We start from the raw sequence: 21,893 nt of genomic DNA, 5'->3' as shown, positions 1-21,893 counted from the left end.
AGAATGAAGCACAGTTGGCAAATAGATGCAAGATGCTACTATTTGCTTTTCAACTACTGAACCAAATACAAGCAAAACAAAAATCGGATAATGGGATTTCTAAATGCTAAGTAAACCTTAGATGTCTGTAGATGTTTGTGAGTTCATGGCAAGCAGTAAACAAGGGTTTAAAACTGCAGACAACGATGAACTAAACACAAGGACAAGCTCCCTGCAGGCTCAGCAGCAGCAGCTTACAGATTCTTTATAACACTTGGTGCTAGTGTCCATGCGTCTGTTGTAATTTGGCCTTACTTGTCCTGTTTGATGCGGGCCAGCAGAGGCTCTAGCCACCCTGTGGTGCATTCACAATGAGCATCCAGGAAGGTGATGACCTGGAAACCCAGCAGAAAAACAGACAGTCATCAGATGCAGGTCATGGGATAATTAAAATCACATACACTATCTTGGAAAAACAGCCATTGGTCTTAAACTTTGCCATGTTATGTCACGCTAAAGCCACAAATGATTCATTTTAACTGCATGTTATGTGTAACCATGTGGGGTTGATAGGTGAATCAAATTGGGAAGTAAAAGTAAAATGATAAGCGATTTTTAAAATTTTGTACCTGTAAGACAAATCTCAAAAGTCATGTTGCTTTTGTATTCAGCCCCTCTGAGAACCAACATTACACAACCACCATTTGTACTTTGACTGGACCATTCCAATGCTATGATTTAGATCATTTCACTGTACATCAGGCTGTGTGTTTATGTTCATTGTCTTACTAAAAGAGGAACACCTGCCTCAGCCTCTATTAGCTGTTCTTATGGGGTTTCTTCATCAATATTTTTTGTGTTTGTCACTCAAACAAAAAGATCAGATTTGTGGAGTAAACATTCTATCCCACCTGAGCTGTGGATCTCTGCACATCCTCCAGAGTTACCATAGTCCTTTGTGCTATTTTACAGATAGAAGTATCGCTTACTAGGCCTGTCAATTTTAGTGGATAATTATGTCCTGCTATGCTTAAAGTTGAAAAGATAAAACGGTGCTTTTTAGGACTTGTCTCTGGATTAAATGTCTCCACAACTTTCTCCCTGATGTGTCTGCTGTGCTTTTTGGTCTTCATGAAGTAGTTTGTTTCCTAAAAAGACCTTTGATGTTGTAACAGAACAGTTTTTGAATAAAATAAAAATGCATGGATTTATGCATTTTATTTGTCAAAAATGTAAAAAATGTTGTATGCTTTTTCCTTCCTTATTAACACACTACAACATGTTGATCAATCAAATAAACCCCTAATAAATCACATGGAAATTTGTAGTTACAGCATGACAGAACATGGAGCAATAGGTGACCAGACGTGCACACACACCTGGCCGGTAGAGATGGAAGCCCCTTTGAGGCGAGCGCGGATGAGTCCGGACCGCTGCTCCATCCTCACCACTCTGACAGGCACTTCTAACTTTCTGACATACTGCTCCAGCGGCCGTTTCAGGAAATCTAACACAAACACACCGAATACAGAAATATATTATGCAAAAAATATGCAAACATGAAACAAACTCCTAAGCATTTGGATTACAAGCTGAGCTCTTTGTAGCACCAGAGATCAAAGGAAACTATGTGATTATGTTATGTGCTGCCAGTGTGTGTGTGTGTGTGCCTTGGCATGGATGTCTGCATCCCTTCTACCTGCACAAACACTCCCCCCTTGTTCCACAACATTAAAACTCGAGGTCTCAAAAGGTGCATCGTTGCTATGGTTGCAGCTGGGGTGTGTGGGGGGGGGGATGGTGGGTTATAACAGTGTAATCCCTGCGGCTGGCAAATTAAAGACCTAATCTCCCCCAAACAGGGATTACCAGCATGGCCCAGTGAGGGTTGGCACACACAGCCCTACACAGACATGTAAATGTTGACTAGTTACACAAACACACACTACAAAAAACATATACAGTAATGCTAAATAAAAACAGGCTAAGCCTGAAACAGGAGACACTGTAGGAATTATCTGCAGTGTGTGTATGAGTTTACCTCTCTCGCTGGCATCGTCCACCAGGACAATCTCCTCCAGCAGTGTGTGTGGAGACCGATCAATAACTGAGTGGACGGTGCGCAGCAGTGTACTCCAAGCCTCATTGTGAAATACGATCACCACGCTGGTGCGAGGAAGATTATCAGGGTATAGCTTGTTCTTGCACCTTTGAAGGGTGAATTAAACAAACAGAAGAGAATTTGTAAATCAACAAAACTGTTTTTACTGCGGCAGTAATTATCAGGTACTTCAGAGGTTTGAACAGAAAAACTGGTCAGGAGAACTTCAACAATCCAGCCTCTGCTTACTTCTACGAGAGCAGAAATGAAAGATGGTCTGCACCACAGATCAGCTAACTCGTATGAAGACATCATTAAACCAATCAGAGCGTCATCAGGTCCTGACCCTGTTAAAAGTTTATTCCTATCAAAGAAAACTAGAGATGAATAATGAGGCAAAAGCTAAACAGATATTCCCAACACCAGAGAGTGATGCAGGACAGATTGCAAGTCTGCAGGATGGCAGTTGATTAATGTTTCTAATTAGATCTCAAGTCATTATCATCGCAGAGAGGAGCTCACAGTTCTCCTTCTATGAGAGAGAAAATAATGAAATACCTACGAGAGAACAAGAAACGGATCAAACTCAGGAAAAAAACTAATCTGGGAAAGTTTCAGTCAGAAGGTTACATCCACCTATCATGAGGACAAATGTCCTTAATAGCAGGCAATGAATGATGCTTCTAAAGCATTTTTTTTCCCCAAAGTGGAACAATTACACTACAAAGATGATGAATACATTTTAGTAGCTGTGGCTATAATGTAGCTTAGCACCACCAGTGTGTTACATTGATGGTGCTGTATTCAGTGAATGACTGAATGTAGTGAGAAACGCTTTTGGGTCCTCCAGACTTGATAAAGTGCTGCACAACCACAGGCTATTTACATGTCTGAATTTATCTGAATATTGTCTCTCACACAGGGTTTGATTTTAATATAGAGGGTCAAACATGTACATAAATCCCAACTCATACCTAATTAACAATCACTTAGCAAGTTAAGAACACACTTTCTGTAGCCAAAACAGGCTAACAGGATAATTCTGTTTTTTGTATTTGACCTCTTGTCTTGGCACAATTTGAAGTTTGTTGTTTGGCTTTCTGGAGCAAACTTCCAGAAAACAGCAAGACTGCAAAAACATTGAGTACATTTAAATCAAGGCTGTTTAGAGTTGTCTTTGATTCATATCAACTGGAATATAGGTCAATATTTTGATGGGTATTTGCTTGATAATTTTGATGATGGCTTTGAGAGAATGTTTATTAATGTTTCATAACTGGTTACTGTATCATGTTTCTGTGGTGTAAAGCACTTTGAACTGCCTTGTTGCTGAAATGTGCTACACAAATAAACTTGACCTGACTTATGCATCGTGAATGAATTTTAAATAAATTTGAATCGAGTGCTTTAGGAAGGTTTAATGTTACCCCGTCTCGTCCAGTTTTGATTTGTGTTTGCAGATAACTGCTGAATGGAAAAACCAAACTGAGACCAAGCATTGACCGCCTAAGCCATGGGTCTGCAACCTGTGGCTCTGGAACCACAAGTGGCCCTTGATAACTTGGACTAAAGTTCCAACTAAAAACAAATGCAAGTTTTAGCAGTTTGCATCTATTTTCTTAAAGTCGTGAACTTCTGCTTTACAGCTTTTTCCATAAAAATCAACATCCTTTAGAAGATAATATCTAGGTAAAATCTATCCTCTTTTTGCAAAAGTTTTGTTTTTGTTTATTTTAAAACCTTCAAACATAAATAAAATGGTGGATCTTTAAAATAACTCATGATCCTGTTGTACTGATTTGTCAAATTGACTTTTTTAAAAGGTTATGCATTTGCTGTTCTAGATGAGTTGGACTCATCTTGACTGAAGGGAAGAAATGTTTGTTGAGGTTGCAGACCACTGATCTAACCTCACGCTGTCACGCTTGGATAAAAGTAAACTCTTCTGTCACTGACATTATCAAGAATTTGCTACTCAAGAAATATCTTCTGGAGAAAAGTTGCATGATAAAAGGTGCAGACTGAATTATTCGGCCATAACAGCAAAAAGTAAATTTGAATTATTTCAATCTAATATTCTTCCTCGTGATTAGTGAATGAAAACCATTATATCTTTAAAAATATCTATTTACAGTATTCTCTGGGTAGTATTTTGAAATCAAACACTGACATTAGTCAGTAACATCGTTTAAAGGCTATAACGTCTCCATAAAATAACTGAGTGATGGTCCTTTGGTTGCTCGTGTTTAGGTGTTTCCTGAAGGGAGGGCTAACTTCCTGCAACAGCACTGCCTGCTTTTTGTTTTGAGTCCAAAGAAAAATACACTAGGGGCGCTTAAAAACAAAGACTGGATTTCACAGACAACAAAAAATATATTTAAGCCTTAACCCTGGGATTTTTTGTTGGTTCTTATTAAAAGTGTAGCTATACTGTTTACAATAGCTCCAAAACAGGCAACATGCACCAATAAATAACAACGTCATTAATGTGCATAAGCCTCATTGTCTGAATTCATTTGTTTATAAAAAAACTTGGTGAATACTAAAAAATCTAGTATTTTTTTAGTATTCACTAAAAATACTAAAAAATACTTATTATGCATGATTATGTTTATAATGCTGCATTATAAACAGCATTATAACTGCTTATAATGCTGACCCTCTTCCTCACTTTAATCCTTTGCCTGTTTTACATCCTCTCTCCAGTGGACATGGAATGTCAACAATGAATTTCAGCATAATAATTTTTCTAATCACACTCGACCACATTTCTGGGAATATTTAAAGAGTTTTAAGGTTAATTCTAAATTTTGAGGCAGTAGCATTAAACTGCTAGATATTAACATCCAAACATTGCTTGGAGGTTTTGCCTCATCAGTTATTCTGACCCTGCTAGCAAACGTGCTTTAATTTAGTCAACGATACTCTGCAAAAAGTCAGCAGTGTAATCATAGGATCCATTAAAAGACAGAAAGAGAAGAATGAAATTAGAATATATTTTATGAAGACAAAAAGGGTCAAAAGTCCAGGACTGTTAACAGCCCTCATTGCTTCAGATCAAATATGTTGCATGTTGTTAGCAGAGAACATGGGATTGACATATTTTGAACAGGATTTCTAGTAAGTTGAACTTGGGTTTTATAAAAAATGTTTTCTTCTAAAAGTTAAAAACTAAATATAATAAAATGCGTTATCTTTAAAAGAAGCTGAACTGGATTCTAGTTGTACTTGAAAATCCTTAAAAGTGGTTCTAGTACACAAAGTTTATTAAAATTCAGTTCTACCACAGGACAAGCAAAGGCATCTGAGAAACAAAGTTTGTCTCTCAGTTCTCTCAGCAACGGGAACGCAGTGACGGAAGCACAAAACCCAGGTGAAATTATTGTTTTTCCTTGATATGCTGAATTCAGTAATTATAAGCAACCCTCCCCCCCACATCCTCTTCATCAAACATTGAGATGTAGAGATGCATTGTTTTCAAATGATCTCCATTTACCAGCAACTTTACCAAACCACGGTACGTTGACAATGCTTCAGTGATAACCATTGTTCATGGTAGCCAAAAAGGGTAAAAAAAACCAGAAGTCATGCTAAAACAAAAGTCATGCTGGCAAGTTTAACATACCTCCTGTTTTGGCATAACTTCTGTTGTGGCTTTTTCATTTTATTGACCTTTCTAGGACATCATACAATCAAATAGGTTACACAAACTGCTGGGCCCTGCAGAGGAAGGAGGGAGAGCTGAAAGTACGGGTATAGAATATGGGAAAATCAAGTGATGAAAATATCATTAATGTTCTGATAATGATATCAGTTGCAATAAATCCATATTTTCATCTCACCTCCTTTCCTTATCTGGCATTTTAATACCACCATCTGCCTCTATGACCTTTAGCATCGATGTCATCTCCTTAGACTTGACACTTGGAATATAACACCCAGCATATATTGCATTTCAGACAGTCGTTTGAGATATGAAGACTGTACACACTGATATTGTTCTAACAATAAACTTGAGACACGTTGTGCATCCACAGCTGAAAGGGTCATCGGTGTGTTTCTATCCTCTGTCCGTGAACGGAGGAATGATGCCTGCTCTCTGACATGCAACCGTCTATATGTTACTTTGTCAAATCTCTATACGCAGCTCATTCATCAGCAGACGGCAGAAGTGATACCACCCCAGTGACAAATTCAGCTCTTTCAATAGCCAAATGGAATATGATCTCCCTTCCTCCATCTTCATAACTCCCCCTCCTCCTTGTGATAATCCTGGGCGCTGAAGTGCTTCCTCTGCCTGTGCTGCTGATTATGACAAAAGGAATGTAACAGCAACAGAGAGGAGGTCAAGAGTATACTTATTCTGCAGCTGCCTCAGGAGAATGTTAAATAAGACAAAAATTCTCAGACTTTGCTGCGCATGAGTGTGTGCACCCTAATATTCTCCATAGGAGAGAGGCTGATGAGTGTAGTAGATGATTCATAGCAAAACAGAGAGTGTTGGGGCCTTTCAGCCTTCCTCCAGCGGATAAAGATGTTTTTTGTTTGCATGTTTCTTTCACACATGAGGCCCACTCATTTATTACAGTTTTATTTGTGAATCGGCAAAAAGGTGACATGACATGCTGAGGATTTAATACAACAAATCCTTGCTGGGCGTGATGCACATCCGAACGGGCAGGGTGACAGAAAATTGGCTGCTGAGAAGCAGGGTAATGAGTTGAGGGTTGTTCCTCCAACCAGAGGATTGTGGGAATATTTGGGATGGGCGTGCAAACTGGTTTTAATTAGGCAGGATTCCTCCTGCTCCGTTCCACACAGAAAAACCCCAATACGTCCATGGCTGCATACTCAATGACACTGAAATCAGCCGCTCCGTGAAAAAAAGGGAAAGTTCTCCAAAAGGTGTGGTCATGGAAAGTGTTTTTCCTAAACTGGAGATCCACCCAGACACACACACGCACACGCCCACATATCGAGATGGACTGGGCTCTGTAAAATGCTCATTTTAACATTTGACTGCCGTTAATGTGAAGCTTCTTCACCGCGATGGTTTATTTTCCACTTATTTTCAGTAAACAAGCCGATCCACAAGGGTACACACATACACCCACACACATACATAAATAATAAGCACAAATATATGCATGCTTATACACAGTTAGGTGCACATTCCTTCTCTTGATATTGACTCCGTCTTATCTCCTAATTGGAAAAGTAGATAGACGAAAGGAAAGCAGAGTGGAAACACACCTGGTAATCAACTCTCACTCAAAGACTGAAACCCATTTCATGGATCAATGTCCTCTGTCTTTCCTGTCTGCTCTGGTATGCACATGCCTCTGCCTGACAGTCATATATATGTCTCTCTCGCTCTATCACTCTGCAAAGCCCAATTACTGACCTATGTATGTTCCTCTGTGCAATCAAAAAGAGATTGAAGGGAAAAGGAGAGCTGAGTTGTATCCGACTGCCAGAACCAAGTGTGACATTTCTTTCATGACTCTGGCTGGACACAGGCTGGTCTGCTGTTCTGTTGAATCTCTCCTTCCAAAGGACAGAATAACTTACGGCAAACAAGAACTAATGCAAACTTTGCACATGTAGCTATATGTATGGACTTGAGTATTATATTAGTTTCCCTGGGAATTAATTATCATTATGTCATTCATCTGGTAATAAGGCATTTCCCTTTAAAGCCATGCAGACAAAACCTTCAAGTTCACTGGGGAACCTGCGGAGGACAAAGTGTTACTGCACTTCTGTGAGATGTTTTGTAGCAACAACACACAAGTCCGGACTTCCCTCTCTTGGTATCTCATCTGGTTTTACTATCTTCATTTTTGTGCACGCTCCAATTTCTACCTGATTTTTGCTTCAGGCGTTTTAATCCAACAACAACAACTTAAAACCGACACGGTGCCATTAACAGTATAAAGTCAAGAGGTAGCAAAATGACAATATTAGACCAAAAAGTGTGGACTGATGCAAAAAACATTAAAAAAATTAATTGAGTGTAAAATACTAAATTATGTGGAATCCATGTGCGTCTTAATTAGTCGACTCGGAGTTATCTGTGATTATCCATGTGTTTTCTTTTCTTTTTTTTTACAGTGGTCTTCATAGTGAACGTGACATATCAGCTGCTACAGCTTCCTGTTTGTCTGATGCAACCTGCTCAGCAGAGGCTCAGCTCTCAGTCAAACTGTTTCACATCAGCAGACGTACCCCAGACTCCAGCAGCATCTACCGAGTCAGACAGTCGCTAAGAAATAAATGATAAAGTGGCTCATGTCTTAGATGCCGTTGTTATAACATTATAAAATATTAAGCTCATATTTTGCTCAGTTAGTATTTAACTGAGGGAAGGACTGTTTCATTACTTTGATATGAAACACATACACAGTGTTCCAAATTATTATGCAGGTGATATTTTCTCAGATTTTCTTAAATGGTCACTGCAAATGATGGTCAGTATAATTTTCAAGTCATGAACTATTACAGTATAAATGAAATTTTACTGAACAAAGCTCCCCATGAGAACAGTATTTTTTTTCAAAAATAAAAAACTCAAAATGCACTGTTCCAAATTATTATGCACAGCAGATTTTCTAAACATTTTATGGATTATAAAGAACTGCAAACGATCATTCTTTGAATGTGCAGTATTAAGTGGTCACATGTACTAAAATCAAAAGCTATATCAATCAAAAACATCTTAACAGACCGAGTTACATGTTAACATAGGACCTTCTTTGATATCACCTGCACAATTCTTGCATCCATTGAACTTGTGAGTTTGTGGAAAGTTTCTGCTTGAATTTCTTTGCAGGATGTCTGAAAACCTTCCCAGAGCTGCTGTTTTGATATGAACTGCATTCCATCCTCAGATCTTCTGCTTGAGGAAACTCCAAAGGTTCTCAATAGGGTTGAGGTCAGAGGAGGATGGTGACCACACCATGAGTTTCTCTCCTTTTATGCCCATAGCAGCCAATAACACAATGGTATTCCTTGCAGCATTCATTGTCATGCATGAAGATGATTTTGCTACGGAAGGTACGGCTCTTCTTTTTGAACCATGAAAGAAAGTGACCAGTCAGAAAGTCCATATACTTTGCTGAGGTCATTTTCACACCTTCAGGGACTCTGAAGGGGCCGACCAATGATTCTCTCCCGATGATTTCAGCCCAAAGCATGACTCCACCACCTCCTTGCTGACTTCACAGACATGTTGGGATGTGGTGGCCATCCACCACCAATCCACTACTGCGTCCATCTGGACCATCCAGGGTTGCACAGTGAACAAGTCTGTTTGAAAATTAATCTTCATGGTCGGTTGACCCAATGCGACCGGTTCTGCTTGTGAGCTCTGGTTAGTGGTGGCCAAATAGTAGGTTCATGCACCACAGGCCTCTGGAGAATCCTCCACCTTGAGGCTCCAGCAGCTTCAAATAACTGTTTGCTGCTTTGTAAGGGCATTTTAACAGCTGCTCTCTTAATCCGATGAATTTGTCTAACAGAAACCTTCCTCATTATGCCTTTATCTGTACAAACCCATCTTTGTTCTGAATCAGCCACAAATCCCTTCACATTACGATAACGCTTCAGTTTTCATTAAATATCGAATGTTTTCATATCTTGTCATACGGCACTACACTATCTGATGATTTTCGTCAGCAGAGAGACCCTTTCTCTTTCCCATATTGCTTGAAACCTGTGGCCTGCTTAATAATGTGGAACATCCTTCTTAAGTAGATTTCCTTTAATTGAGGCCACCAGACAAACTGATCAGCCCAGCTCTCTGAAATTAATGATAGTGATTCAAAGAGCCCTGACACACAATACCATCTATAAATTTAATAGCACAACAAAAAATTAAATCTTTATGACACTTCAATACAATTTGCATAATAATTTGGAACACGGTGTACTGTTTATGCTACTGTTAAAATTTACTAAACATTTATTCACAACTGGCATAATCTTTTTGAAGCTGTACAAAAATATGAGTTATATTAATCGCCTTAAATTTGGGTTGGTTAGTGTTGAAATGTTTCCCATTAACTGTATGATTAAATGTGTTATAGGTGAAAGAATGTGCTTATTCTGTAAAACAAACGATTTTTTTAAACAAATGGAAATTAGAAATTAGGAGAAAAAAATCAATTTGTAAAAAAATATATGGCATGCGACCATTGCTGTTCTCTGCTCTAGTTCTCTGCACAGACTGGTACTTGGGACACCTGCATGGTGTGAAAACCACAACATGGAAAACTTTCAATATCAATATTATCAATAAAAATTACACTAAGGACCACACTAATTGTGATTAAGAAACTTTTTCCTCACTGTTGTGTTTTCCATCATTGTGTTGAGCACAAATATTTTACCTAAATGTGATACCTGTCAACGATGTTCAACAAAATCTCTAAGTTAACGTACCATACAGATGAACCAGATGGACAGAACAGATATTTGCTGACAAAGCTCTTTAGAAAAGTTGTTAGTTAAAGAAGAAGAAGCTGTTTTCAGTATATGTGACGTGGAAGAACTGAGATGTACGAACTTAAAATTTAAAGAAAACTCTAAACAGCTGATAACAGGAAGACAAGAGATACGTTTCTGAGTATTCAACCTCTCAGATTTGGAAATGACCTTCAACTTCAGCCAATCCCGATGTGAAGTTAAGGGTAATCATAGTAATCAGTTAAAACAAAAAGTTAGTTAAACATTTAAACTCTAATCTGCTTGGTTTTGCTTTAAAATTATATATTTTATAGTAACTGCTCCATAATACACAGAGCTTGACATTGTCTTTGTTTTTAATATGCATAATTACTGACGGCTTACATCAGACAGGCTGGAAAAATGCAGCTTGAATCAAAATGTAAGAATTTAAGAGCAGATTGTGAGCAACATATGAGCTGCTTGAGTCCGTTTCTAATATGTTCAAAAGGACTGAGCAGTGAAAGCACACAATGACCAAGTTTCATTACTTTTAAACCTGACAAATCGTGGACATGTCTTTATTACCATGGTAATATTTATTAACCTAGTTCCCTTCACATTTCATAATCGACTCGGTGGTTTGTGTGTGTTCCTTTTTATTTTTGCAATGTAACCGTGGACCCTGTCTGATAACAACTTCCAGTGAAACACCACCACATGTGACCCGTTTCTGAAAGCCAGCTTACCCCTCCAGACGAACATCAGGCAGTGAGCGGTTGAGCGCAATCATCTCAGACGCCATAAGGTTGAACTGGTTGATCTTAAACATTTCCTTCATTTTCTCCTGGTTCTCTTTAGGGATCACCACCGGCTTCCCGCCTTCACCAGGCCCGTCCCGCGGTCTGGACAGGCCATCTACAATTTATACGCAAACAGATTTTTTTCAGAAATACTGTTATACAATGCAGACCGCCAAAGAGTAAATGTGGAGTTAAGCACTTGCCATCTCTCCCAGGCAGTCCTCTCTCCTTTTTGTCATCGCACTTATTGCACTCGCTGAAGTAGAGCAGAATGAACATGTCCAGCATCACCCAAACCAGAGAGGTGGCTAAAACCACCTTACAGTAGGCAAACCTTCGCATCCTAAAAATGAAAGGACAAAGAATTAAAAAACATGGCGGGCAAAAAGATTTATTTTACTTAAACCACATTTTCTGCTTATGCCTGCTCTATAAATTTAACTTGCAAAAAAATTAATATTTGTCACAATTACTGAGTTGATTCAAACATCCTTTACAGGGTTGTTGTTTATTGTGAAAGCGACGGTGGAGCAGAAACGGAAGCAGGAATGTATCCATCTGCATAAATCTCACTTTCTCTGCAGAGAATTGTTGAGAATCCAAAGTATGGAGGTGGACTTATGGTGCACGCCTTCATAAATCCAACAATAAAAAGTCAGCAACAGCCAAATAAAAAAAATCCCAACAACCAATTCTATAAAAGATAGACATAAAAAACATGGCAAACCAAATAGTGCAGAGCTGGGTTGACTCCTATACAACTGTGAGAACGTTTACAAATCAGCTGGCACATCGGGTTTAAATAGTCATTACTAATTTTCTAACACTCTGCACTCATTGCAGCGCTGATTATTACAGTACTATAATGTTTACTGCAGAGTCGTATTTTTCTCTGGGCCCGCAGTCAGGGCACGGTGGGGAGGATCGGTGTTTCTTATAGCGAGGTTGCTGGGAATATTACAGAGTGCTTTGATTACTGGAAGGTACATAAAAATCCTAAAGCGTACGTGCATGACTGTGTACTGATGAGGAGTGATTTTTAAGACTTATAGAGTCTATTTACATTAAAAAAATGATGATTGAATTCTTAGAAAGTTTACTTAAATACAAGCTTGAACTGTTGATCAGCATCCTTTTAGATTTTAATGTGAATAAAATAACCTTTGTCTACTTCATGGATGGCAAATGTGTTTTGGTTCAAAGTTCAGAGTTGGCTGTAATTTATTTATTCCCGATTTATTCTGAAAACCTCATTGGGTCCAAAAAGAACGAGCTCTGCTGCCAAACAACACGAATGATGACACTGATTGGCGGCATCAGCCAGACATGATTGGAGTCCATAACACAAAACAGAACGGGTCTCCATAAACCTGCCAAAAGAGATCTAAGAGATGCACACACATAATAATTTTCCCTTTAGTCTAGTATGTTGTAGGCTGCATTGTCTAGATTATTTCAGAAAGTAAAAGACATTTGATCTGAGATTATGCTTTTCACGTTTTGCCTAAAGAGGCTAGAATGATTTTATTTCCATATTGTAGGGGTGAAGCAATCCATCAATAATACATTCCTGACAGTACACTCTATTAAAAACTCGGGTTTTCTGATCGTCCATGAAACGCAACTTCTCAGCCATTTTGTTGCCAAAGAAAGAACGAGGCAGTGAAAATAAAGTTCATCCACCGGGTGTCATATTCTAGACTTCATTACTAATCATTGCAGATTCTCTAGAGACTTGTTATTGCTACATGCAAGGAAATGAGAATATCAGATTTTTCTATGACTTATAGTCCAGAAAATATAGCACAGCACCTTTTCTGTGCATCATGTATTCAATCTGCAAATTGTGGCCTGATTTATTAAAATGGCCACTGAAGAATTTACAAATGTTGTCAATCACTGCTTTAATGATATTAATGCCAGATTTACCATAAGTGATCCAGTAGAGTGAATTAGACAGTTATATAGATGACAGTTTAATACTAGTGGATCAGCAGAGCTGTTGGAGATTTTGTGATGATTTCTAAATGTGAAAATATATTATACTGCCTAATTCTCACTCCTGGAGGCTCTGTGTCTCTTTCACATGTTATTTTGAAATTTTATCACATTTTTTAAAAAAAAATATTTGCAAATTTTTCAGATCCTCAGCCCAGTTTTGTTTTGCTTGGTCTCTCTCTCTCTCTTTGAATATTGTTTTTTTTTTGTGTTTTTTTTACAAAATAGAAACATGACAATATTAATAATGGTACGAAATCATGATACGAAAAAATTGTATCATTACACCCTAACTAAACTTTACAATATAATTTGCCTTTTACATTTTTAAAAAGGAAATCCATGAAACATTTATTGTTCCTATAATACTACACCTTAGTTTTACCTCAATATTTCTATCTGTCTTTTTCTATCTGCCTTTCTATCAGCCATGTTTATGGGTCTTACTTCAAATGCTACATCCTTACAGAGCCTTATACTGAGCACTGTGCAAAACAAACCATTTTGTCCATCAGTCCAGAGCAGAAAAATGAGGCCTTTTTCTGTTTTAAAGGTTAACATCCCCGTAGGCAAAGTGAACACTGACGGCTGCATTGCAGAGTGATGCTTTTAAGGTTTCTTAGAACTTTAGTTTTCAGAAAAGTTGCGAAGCAGAAACTAAAGTGTTTCTATAAACCCAATAGTGTGTACAACTACCCTTTATACAGCCAATATACAAAAATCGTTGTGTGCTTAGTGCAGTCACACACAGACTCACAGGTAAGCAAACACACCGCAGGAAGAGTGGCTGTGATAGTAATTGCTTTCTTTTGGTGGGCAGTGAAAAGACAAGACAGCCACATTAAAATTCCACTGCTCCTCTTTCCCTCTCTCCACCAGCACCATCTTTGCCTCTTTCTGACTGATTCTCTGCCTCAATGATCCCTCAGGTTGCTGCCGCACAAGCAGAGGGAAGAAAATTAACTTGGCCACAGTTATTTCTCTCATGCCCCTGGGAGGGGAAAAAAAGTGTTTGTGCATAGCTAGCTTAGCTTAGCTTAGTTAAGCTTTGCTTAGGCAGCTTGGGAGGGAGGAAAACTGCTGAGCAGCATTTCTAAATTCCGGCTGATGGGATTCTGGTGACACAAAAAGGTGTGCACAGCAGAAAACTACAGCAAAGATTTAGCTCCTTTGTCCAAGTTTGTTCCTCCTCACAAGCTTGTGGCATTGAGCGAAACAGTTTCAGTGAAATAACAATGCAGTACTTTCATCAATTGTAATGTCTGCTTCATGGATTTGCTGTTTTTAATTAGATCTCTTCCTTCTACCAGTGAAACACAGCTCAAACATTATCAAGAGTGTAACAATGCATTAATTTATATCACGTATTGATTAAATGATTAAAGCTCCACTGAAGATAAATATCAATCCATATTGCCACTTCTTTATCTTGAAATGATTTTTTTCAATGCTGTTTGCCCTTAAGAACTTAGGAAAATAGTCAAATCATTTTGGCCATTTGTTGTTTTGTGAGTTGATTTGATTTGTAAATTATTTGTGAACTGAATCAAAATTGTATTGTGACACATATTGTCATCCAAACAAATCGATATGACATTAGATCGTAATAAGCAGGGGATTTACACCCACCTTTCAACCCACCTTTAGACTAAGAATCAGGCATGTTTAGGTACAGATAAACAGATAAACCTCTAAAAGAGGAGAAAGTGGCTAGCCAACAGAAAAATGTATTAAACAGTATAAAATATATCAATCAACACTTAAGGAGCATAGGCTTGACTGGTTACAGCCCTATTACATAAACATACCATAGCTAAGCAGCAAAGTCTTTATTAGCAATCCTTGAGTATGGATTTTTATTTACTATTAATCTGATTATGTTTTGGATCAAAATCTCAATTAAAATTTGTAGCTTACTGCTGAAGTGCCCCAGATTTTTATTAACTGTCTTGTAATTTTTAATGGTCCCTGGTGTTACATTCATTAAAAAGAAATGGGCCCACAGCATCACAGATCTCCACCATACCTATAACTGAACATGACATGTTTTTCCATATATTTGTGCTTTGTTTCACCCCAGGGATCTTTATTTTAAATCTAATACCACCTACTGCAGTACAAAAGCTACAAGAAATGGGCCTAATTTAAAAAAAAACAAGACCCTCTAATAGGCTTAAAAGATGTTTAAGTTAATTTATTTTAATCATTTAATAACATGGATGTTTCCCCATAGAGTAAATTTACTCAAACCAAAACGTGATCATTCAAAAGAATCGTCTTCTTAACAGCTTTTAGGAAGACAATACATTAGCCTGAGTCTGTATGTCACAGAACATGTTAGATTTAAAAATCTTGGCTTAATGTTGACAGATTTTGCACCAATTTAAATGAAAAGCACAGAGTCTGCTTGTATAGTGATGCTAACTGGACTAAGCATAGTAAATGTCAGTTTAACAGTGTATAATCATTTAGTCTTTAATCTCACTGAAACTGATATTTCTATTTTACTGTAGCTGAGACAGAAACTTTCATTAGAAATAAACGCTGCACAAAAGACAGGTGTTATTCTGGGAACTGCATGTAGAGACCGTGCGGTATTGGCTCAAAACGATGACAAATTGCCTTGCCAAGGGAATGCTATCAGATCTCCACATCGCTCCTGACCTTGCAGCTTTTCTAAATTTAATGTTTTCGTGTAAGCCACAGAAAAGCACGAAAAGTTTTTCAATCTGGCAGCATCTCCCAGACAATCTCTAAAACACAGAAAACTAACAGTCTGGCTGTATCTAGAGATGTGTTCAGAGATGTTTTGGGGAAACTGTTCAGAAATCTTCTTGTAGAGCAGCTGCTTGGAAAATTCCTCATTCTTTATAAAAAATATAGGAGTATCAAATTGCTTCGCTCATTGTTATCCTCTAAAAAAATATTTCAAATTCCAGGACAATGGAAAGGCTGAAATTCAGTCCTCACCCTCCTATCCTTGTCTGACTGCCACTGAGCATTACTCTATTCACCTTTTCTGCTAGACAAGGCGTATACGCTCTGCAAATGTACAGCACTTCTCTTAGAAGACCAAAGCTAAAAGCTAGCAATCCATCACAGAGCAACAACTGAATTATTTTGCTCAGAGTTTTTTCTTTAAAGGCCAGCTAAAAACTTCTTTTGAAATCTGCTTTTAATTTGGCCTTGTGAATTTTTTTCAATTCTCTATTAAAGCACTTTGTGATTTTTATCTAGAAAGGTGGTGTATAAGTAAAGTTTTACTTACTACATTGTAAATGTGTTTTTCTGAGTGTTATTTGATCACATTGAATGCTAAGGAAGTGCTCCAGGAGCAGCAAAGAAGATGTAGATATACATTGATTAGAGTCACACACCAACACATGTTCCCACTGCAGTGTCTGCATGCCTCTACACAGGCCCGATTTGTAATCGTGCATGACAGAGGACACCTCAGGTCTCCTATGTGCTCTAGGCAGCCTCAGGCCTTGTTTCTATGAGTGTGTGTGAACTGCATGTGTGAGTGTGTTTCGGTTAAGTTAATGTTGAGTGGCAGTCTCTTTGAAGTCGCTCTTTAAAAACAGACTGGCTCCCTCTGTCATTAAACAGACACAGAACTCTCCATCCCTCCGTCACCACATGCTCCCTGATTTATTAACGCATCACGTTCCCGCTATCCTTCTCCTCCATCTCCAGGCTGGGCATCTCGTAGGTCCTTTCCCAGCCACCATCAACCCCCCGCTTCCCTTTTCCTCTCTTGATGATGCTGTCTTTCAAGAGTGGTTGCCATCACTACTTCCCTACAAGAACAATTTCCCCCTTCACATCCTTCTCTGTGTCGCTTTTCATTTTCCCCTCCTCTTCTCTAAAGGCTTAATCCGCCTTTAGAGATTGCACAATCGCGGTTTCTCACAGGCACTTGGGAAAAACTCAACAAGAAGAATCGGCACTTCTCTTGCATCACAATTTGTGTCTGAATCGAAGGAGCCTCCCTTCTGAGGATTTTATGTTTATATGATTTAAACAAATGGGGGTGGGAGGCTCTATGAAGCAAGAATTCAAGTTCTCACAGATTTTCAGTGTAGGAATTTATTTTTACAGACTCAGTTTCCCAGAGTCCTTAGTTCTTTACAAGGATTTAAGTAAGGAAGAAAGGAATGAGGGAGGAATGGAAGAAATGAAACAAAGGAGAAAAGAAAGGAAGGACAGGAATAAGGAAGAGCGGTACACCATTACGAAGGAAAGAAAGAAGAAAGAGACAAGAAAGGAAAGAAAGGGAACAAAGGAGTGAAAAAGGAAGAATACAAGCAAGTAAAGAAGGAAGGACAGAGGGGGTGAAAACTGAAGGATATAAGCGAGGAATGGGAAGGACAAAAAAAGGAAAAGAAGAATAAGAAGGACAAAATGAAAAGTCAACAAATGAAAGAAATTAAGTAAAGGAAAGTAGAAAAGACAAAAGAAAGGGCAAAAAGAAGGACACTGGAAGAAAAGGGCAAAAAGAAAGAGGTAGAACACAAAGATCAAAGCACAGACAGAAGAAAAGAACAGACAGAACGAAAAATAAAGAAGGGACAAATAATAAAAGAATGAAGAAAATGAGGGAGAAGGAAAGAAAAAAAGAAACCGTAAATATGGAAGGGAGAAAGCAAGGATAAGGATGTATATGAACAAGCAGGAGAAAACAAAAAAATGAATTGAAGCCGAGACATTTTGAGAATAGGATTAGGAATAAAAATAAACACTTATTTTCTAGTTTTATTTTAAACCAGACCTGCAAAATTTCAGACTTTTTCAGACTGCAGAGGAACCCCGAAAATTCACATGTTGCTGCTTCTAATTTCTAAGATAAATACATCTGGCTTACTCACTTGCTATGATTAAAGCTTAGATTGCACTTTACAAACCAAATGCATGTAAATTTCAATCACCTCATTCAAAATTGACGACTATTCATAAAAAAGTGCATCTGTTTGAAGCATCTTCAGCGAATAAGAACCTGCAGTCAGGCTGTTCCCGTCTGCGAGCCGTCCTTGGGTCACACGAGCTTGATAAGCTCAATAGTTACCAAGACAACAGTGATCTGAGCGCTGATTATCTGAGCAGCGGTAATGTCCCTCAACTGGAGCAGAACAAGGCGCAGGCTAATATTAGGGATGCAAAATGGAACAAGGTGGCCTCCAGCCCCTTCTCTGCGAGTCCATGTGGAGGAACAGATACACAGCCGCCGACATATGGTGAGCCATCTCAGGTCATTTCATATCAGATCATAACCATGAACTGAGGAACGCAGAAAGGCTTCAGAGAACAAAGAAAAACAACACGAAGATCGAGACAGGATGGAGAGTGAGAGACGGCATACAGCTGTACAGCTACGTTTATAATAATTATGTTTATGTGTAGAGGTGCATCTTAGTGATGTGGAGAATATCATGCAAAAGGTAATTTACTTCAGAACATTTTAAATCAAAAATTACAGAATTACTAAACAGAGGCCAGTATTTTTCCCAAAGGTTTATTTTGGTTAACTGTAATAATTCTGGCTTAAATCTAATAGAAATGTAAACTTTCATTTTTCAGAAAATGCAAATTTAAGATAAGATCAACGCAAAATTATTTTAAATTAATACAGAATTTTATTGGTCTGCACAGTCAGAGGATTGATGACTTGACAACTTACCAAGTCACTCAATGATGAAACCCTCCATAAAGAGCAAAAAACAGGGTTACTGCTAAAGACGCTGGCTGTTCACAGAGCTCTGTACCCAATCATATTATTAGAAAGTTTATCCGATGGAAAATGTGTCGTAGAAAACATTGAACAAGCAACAACTTAAAAAAGAAAAGTAAAATATATGACCTTTTACTTCTTCCTCTAGCTATGTGAACACTTGTTTACTGATTACAGCTGTTTTTAACGACCTCAGATTTGAACATGGCTAAATTAAAAAAAAAGCTAATCTCATATTCTCACCCAATATTTCCAGGTCCCATTTGTATAATTTAGGAGAACCTTTTCCCAAATTATTTTTTAGCTACAAATGTTGACACATGGACATACAAATTCAACTCTACAAGGGCAAAGAGCAGAAACGTTTTTAGAAATAACCAGCTAACTACTGCGTGTTGTTCTGCTGCTTTTCCATCGTCAGTCAATAAATCATGAGTTGGATTTTGGGGTCTTGATTTTGCTTCCACCATTAAAGACGTGGCAGGTGTGTAAAACCAAAGCCAACTGTTCTGAGTCAATACTACTGACAGATTTATTAGCATGATAATGAGTGTTATGGTAATGTGATGCTGTTGGGATACGCATGTTTACGGGAGACCCTAATCAATAATCAATATCAGAGGCAGGGCTCTGCTCTGTAGGCGCAGCTGTAATTTATCCTTTGAAGAAATTGTTCGATGAAATATTCAATGTTGTTTTTCTAAGCATTTTTGATAAGTTACTCTCTGACACAAAAAGGTTTAAGGTGCACTTTTCTGCATTTATACAATATCTGACAAAGGCAGAAAATTTTTATTTTAATTAAAAAAATACATTTTTTAAAAATGTTGTCATATTCTCTTTATTTTGAGAAGAGTCATGGATGCATTAAAAGCTGTATTAAGGGTTAGGGAGCCCTGCAGGACTTCTGCAACATTTCTAAAAGTAATAATAAAAGAAGTGAAATAAATTGAGATACAGATGAGTCAAGTGGTAGATTTGTGGGTTAAATAGTTTTGATCTTTGTTGTAGTGGCTCCTGTTTTGCATGCAAAGGCAAAAAGTGCAAGGAAAGTGTTTTTGCCTCGTAGTGCAAGCACATTTTATCCTACGGTAATTCTTTAATGCAAGAAGAAAGTACATCCAGCTAACGCAGCTGGCGAAAGGAAACATGTTGGACTTTCTCCTGAGCTCTCCATGTTTTTTGCAAAGCCAGCCCAGCATCTTTGGAGGTAACCCCCACTACATTGACTGTAGGATTTGCAATAATTAGTTGCATCTGTGTAAAACAATTATTCAGTTATTTTTGTCCCAAAATAATGTAACGGCTCAACAGTCAATAAGCACCATTTATTTTGGTGAAAAATACCAAAAGAGTTAGACAGAAGAGCCAACCACAGCACTAAAGTCCCTGCTGAAATCGATTACCGATGCAAAACTTGGCTCTGGAGCAAAGTGGAATTGCACACTTCAATCTCCAATCACTGAGGCATTTTTGGCCAGAATCAATACACATTACTTTCACAGCTGGTGTTCTTTTAATGATTACAGAGAGCACCGCTGCGTGTCCCCAACAAAAAGAAGAAGAAGAAAAAAAAAAGAAGCGGACATACTCAAAGACACACACTGAATTCATTAAAAATAAATTGCGGCCGACAAAAGGCCCCACAAACCACTTTATCACGCCTGCTGGTCTGATTGACGCCAGTCCGCTTCAGCTGCTCTTTTAAGAACTTCATTTTTTATTTATTTATTCTTTTACTTCAATCTGATTTCTTTATTGTTACAGTTGTGAATTTACACAAAAAATAAATCTGACACCATTAGCCCACTGTGAAGGTGTCTCTGAAGTACTATTAGCACAAGCTCACACATACTGATCAAACCCCAACATATACAGCCTACACTGTTTTTGCCCAGGAGAGTTAATGCCAGACATTACATGTTTGACTGTTGTTCCACTCTATTGCTACAACAGCTCACAACAAGCAGGCAAGGCTTGAAAGGCGAAAGCGCCACAACAACATTTTCTTCCCTCAGTAAATGAGGAAAGAAAAATATTGTATTTATCAAGGGGGGAAAAAGGTATCCTAACCAACCTGGTCCAGTGTGGAAAAGCAATTGCTCACATAACCTAATAACTGGGTGTGCCACTCTTGGCCGCAGCAATCCCAATAAAGTGTGTGTGATAACTGGCATTGATGTGTGGGAATTTTGCCCCACTGCTTTTTATGTTGGAGGGATTTTTAGAATGACTGGCCGGTTAAGGTCATACCACATCATCTCAGTTGGATTTAAGACTTTGTTTGTGTGGATGCTACCTTTCCAAGTCTCCCCTGAAAAAATGATATTATTCATCTCAGCGGGACTTCCTGGTTAAATACAGGTAATATGAGGTTACAGCCAAGCATTCTCATTTGGGATTTTCTGAGCAGGATTTAAGGCTCCATCAACTGAGGCAAGTCTTCTAGGTTCTGAAGCTCAAATATGTCCCCAACCATCACACTGGCTTTTCACATTAGACATAATGTGATAAAACTATTCAAAAAGATGCACTTTAGTCTCATGAGTTCACAGATTGTTTCCCCTCAAGTCTTAGAGATAATCAAGCGGTTTTTAGGTAAATGTAGGATTTTCCATTGATGATCTTTCTTATTGAGCCAAGGGAGACCAGCAGTTCTTTGTGTTGTTCTGGGCTCTTTTTGTGACTTTTAGGATACGCATGAGATTATTTTGGTAGGTGATCCATTTCAGTGAGGGTTTATTCTTTGTCTACTTAGTAGACCAACAAATGTCAGTGACTTTTTTTCCCATCTGTTCTTAAAAAGCTTGATTCTATTCAAGCGATTTCTTTTTACAGT

General features: G+C 38.2%; 1 protein-coding gene across 1 annotated transcript in view; it reads right to left on the bottom strand.

The window, feature by feature from the left end:
- galnt1 (polypeptide N-acetylgalactosaminyltransferase 1) overlaps positions 1-21,893 on the bottom strand; it is a 61,883-nt gene that overhangs the window by 13,462 nt on the left and 26,528 nt on the right. Inside the window, exons 3-7 of the mRNA XM_023331086.1 lie at positions 11,532-11,671; positions 11,275-11,443; positions 2,021-2,187; positions 1,359-1,486; positions 295-374 (exon numbers count right to left, since the gene is read on the bottom strand). Of these exons, the coding sequence (XP_023186854.1) occupies positions 295-374; positions 1,359-1,486; positions 2,021-2,187; positions 11,275-11,443; positions 11,532-11,670 (683 nt within the window). The 5' untranslated portion in view covers position 11,671. The remainder of the gene's footprint in view (positions 1-294; positions 375-1,358; positions 1,487-2,020; positions 2,188-11,274; positions 11,444-11,531; positions 11,672-21,893) is intronic.

The sequence above is a fragment of the Xiphophorus maculatus genome, chromosome 3, assembly GCF_002775205.1.
Source record: "Xiphophorus maculatus strain JP 163 A chromosome 3, X_maculatus-5.0-male, whole genome shotgun sequence".
In the NCBI taxonomy this organism is placed as follows: domain Eukaryota; kingdom Metazoa; phylum Chordata; class Actinopteri; order Cyprinodontiformes; family Poeciliidae; genus Xiphophorus; species Xiphophorus maculatus.
This window is presented reverse-complemented; position numbering and strand designations above follow the sequence as displayed.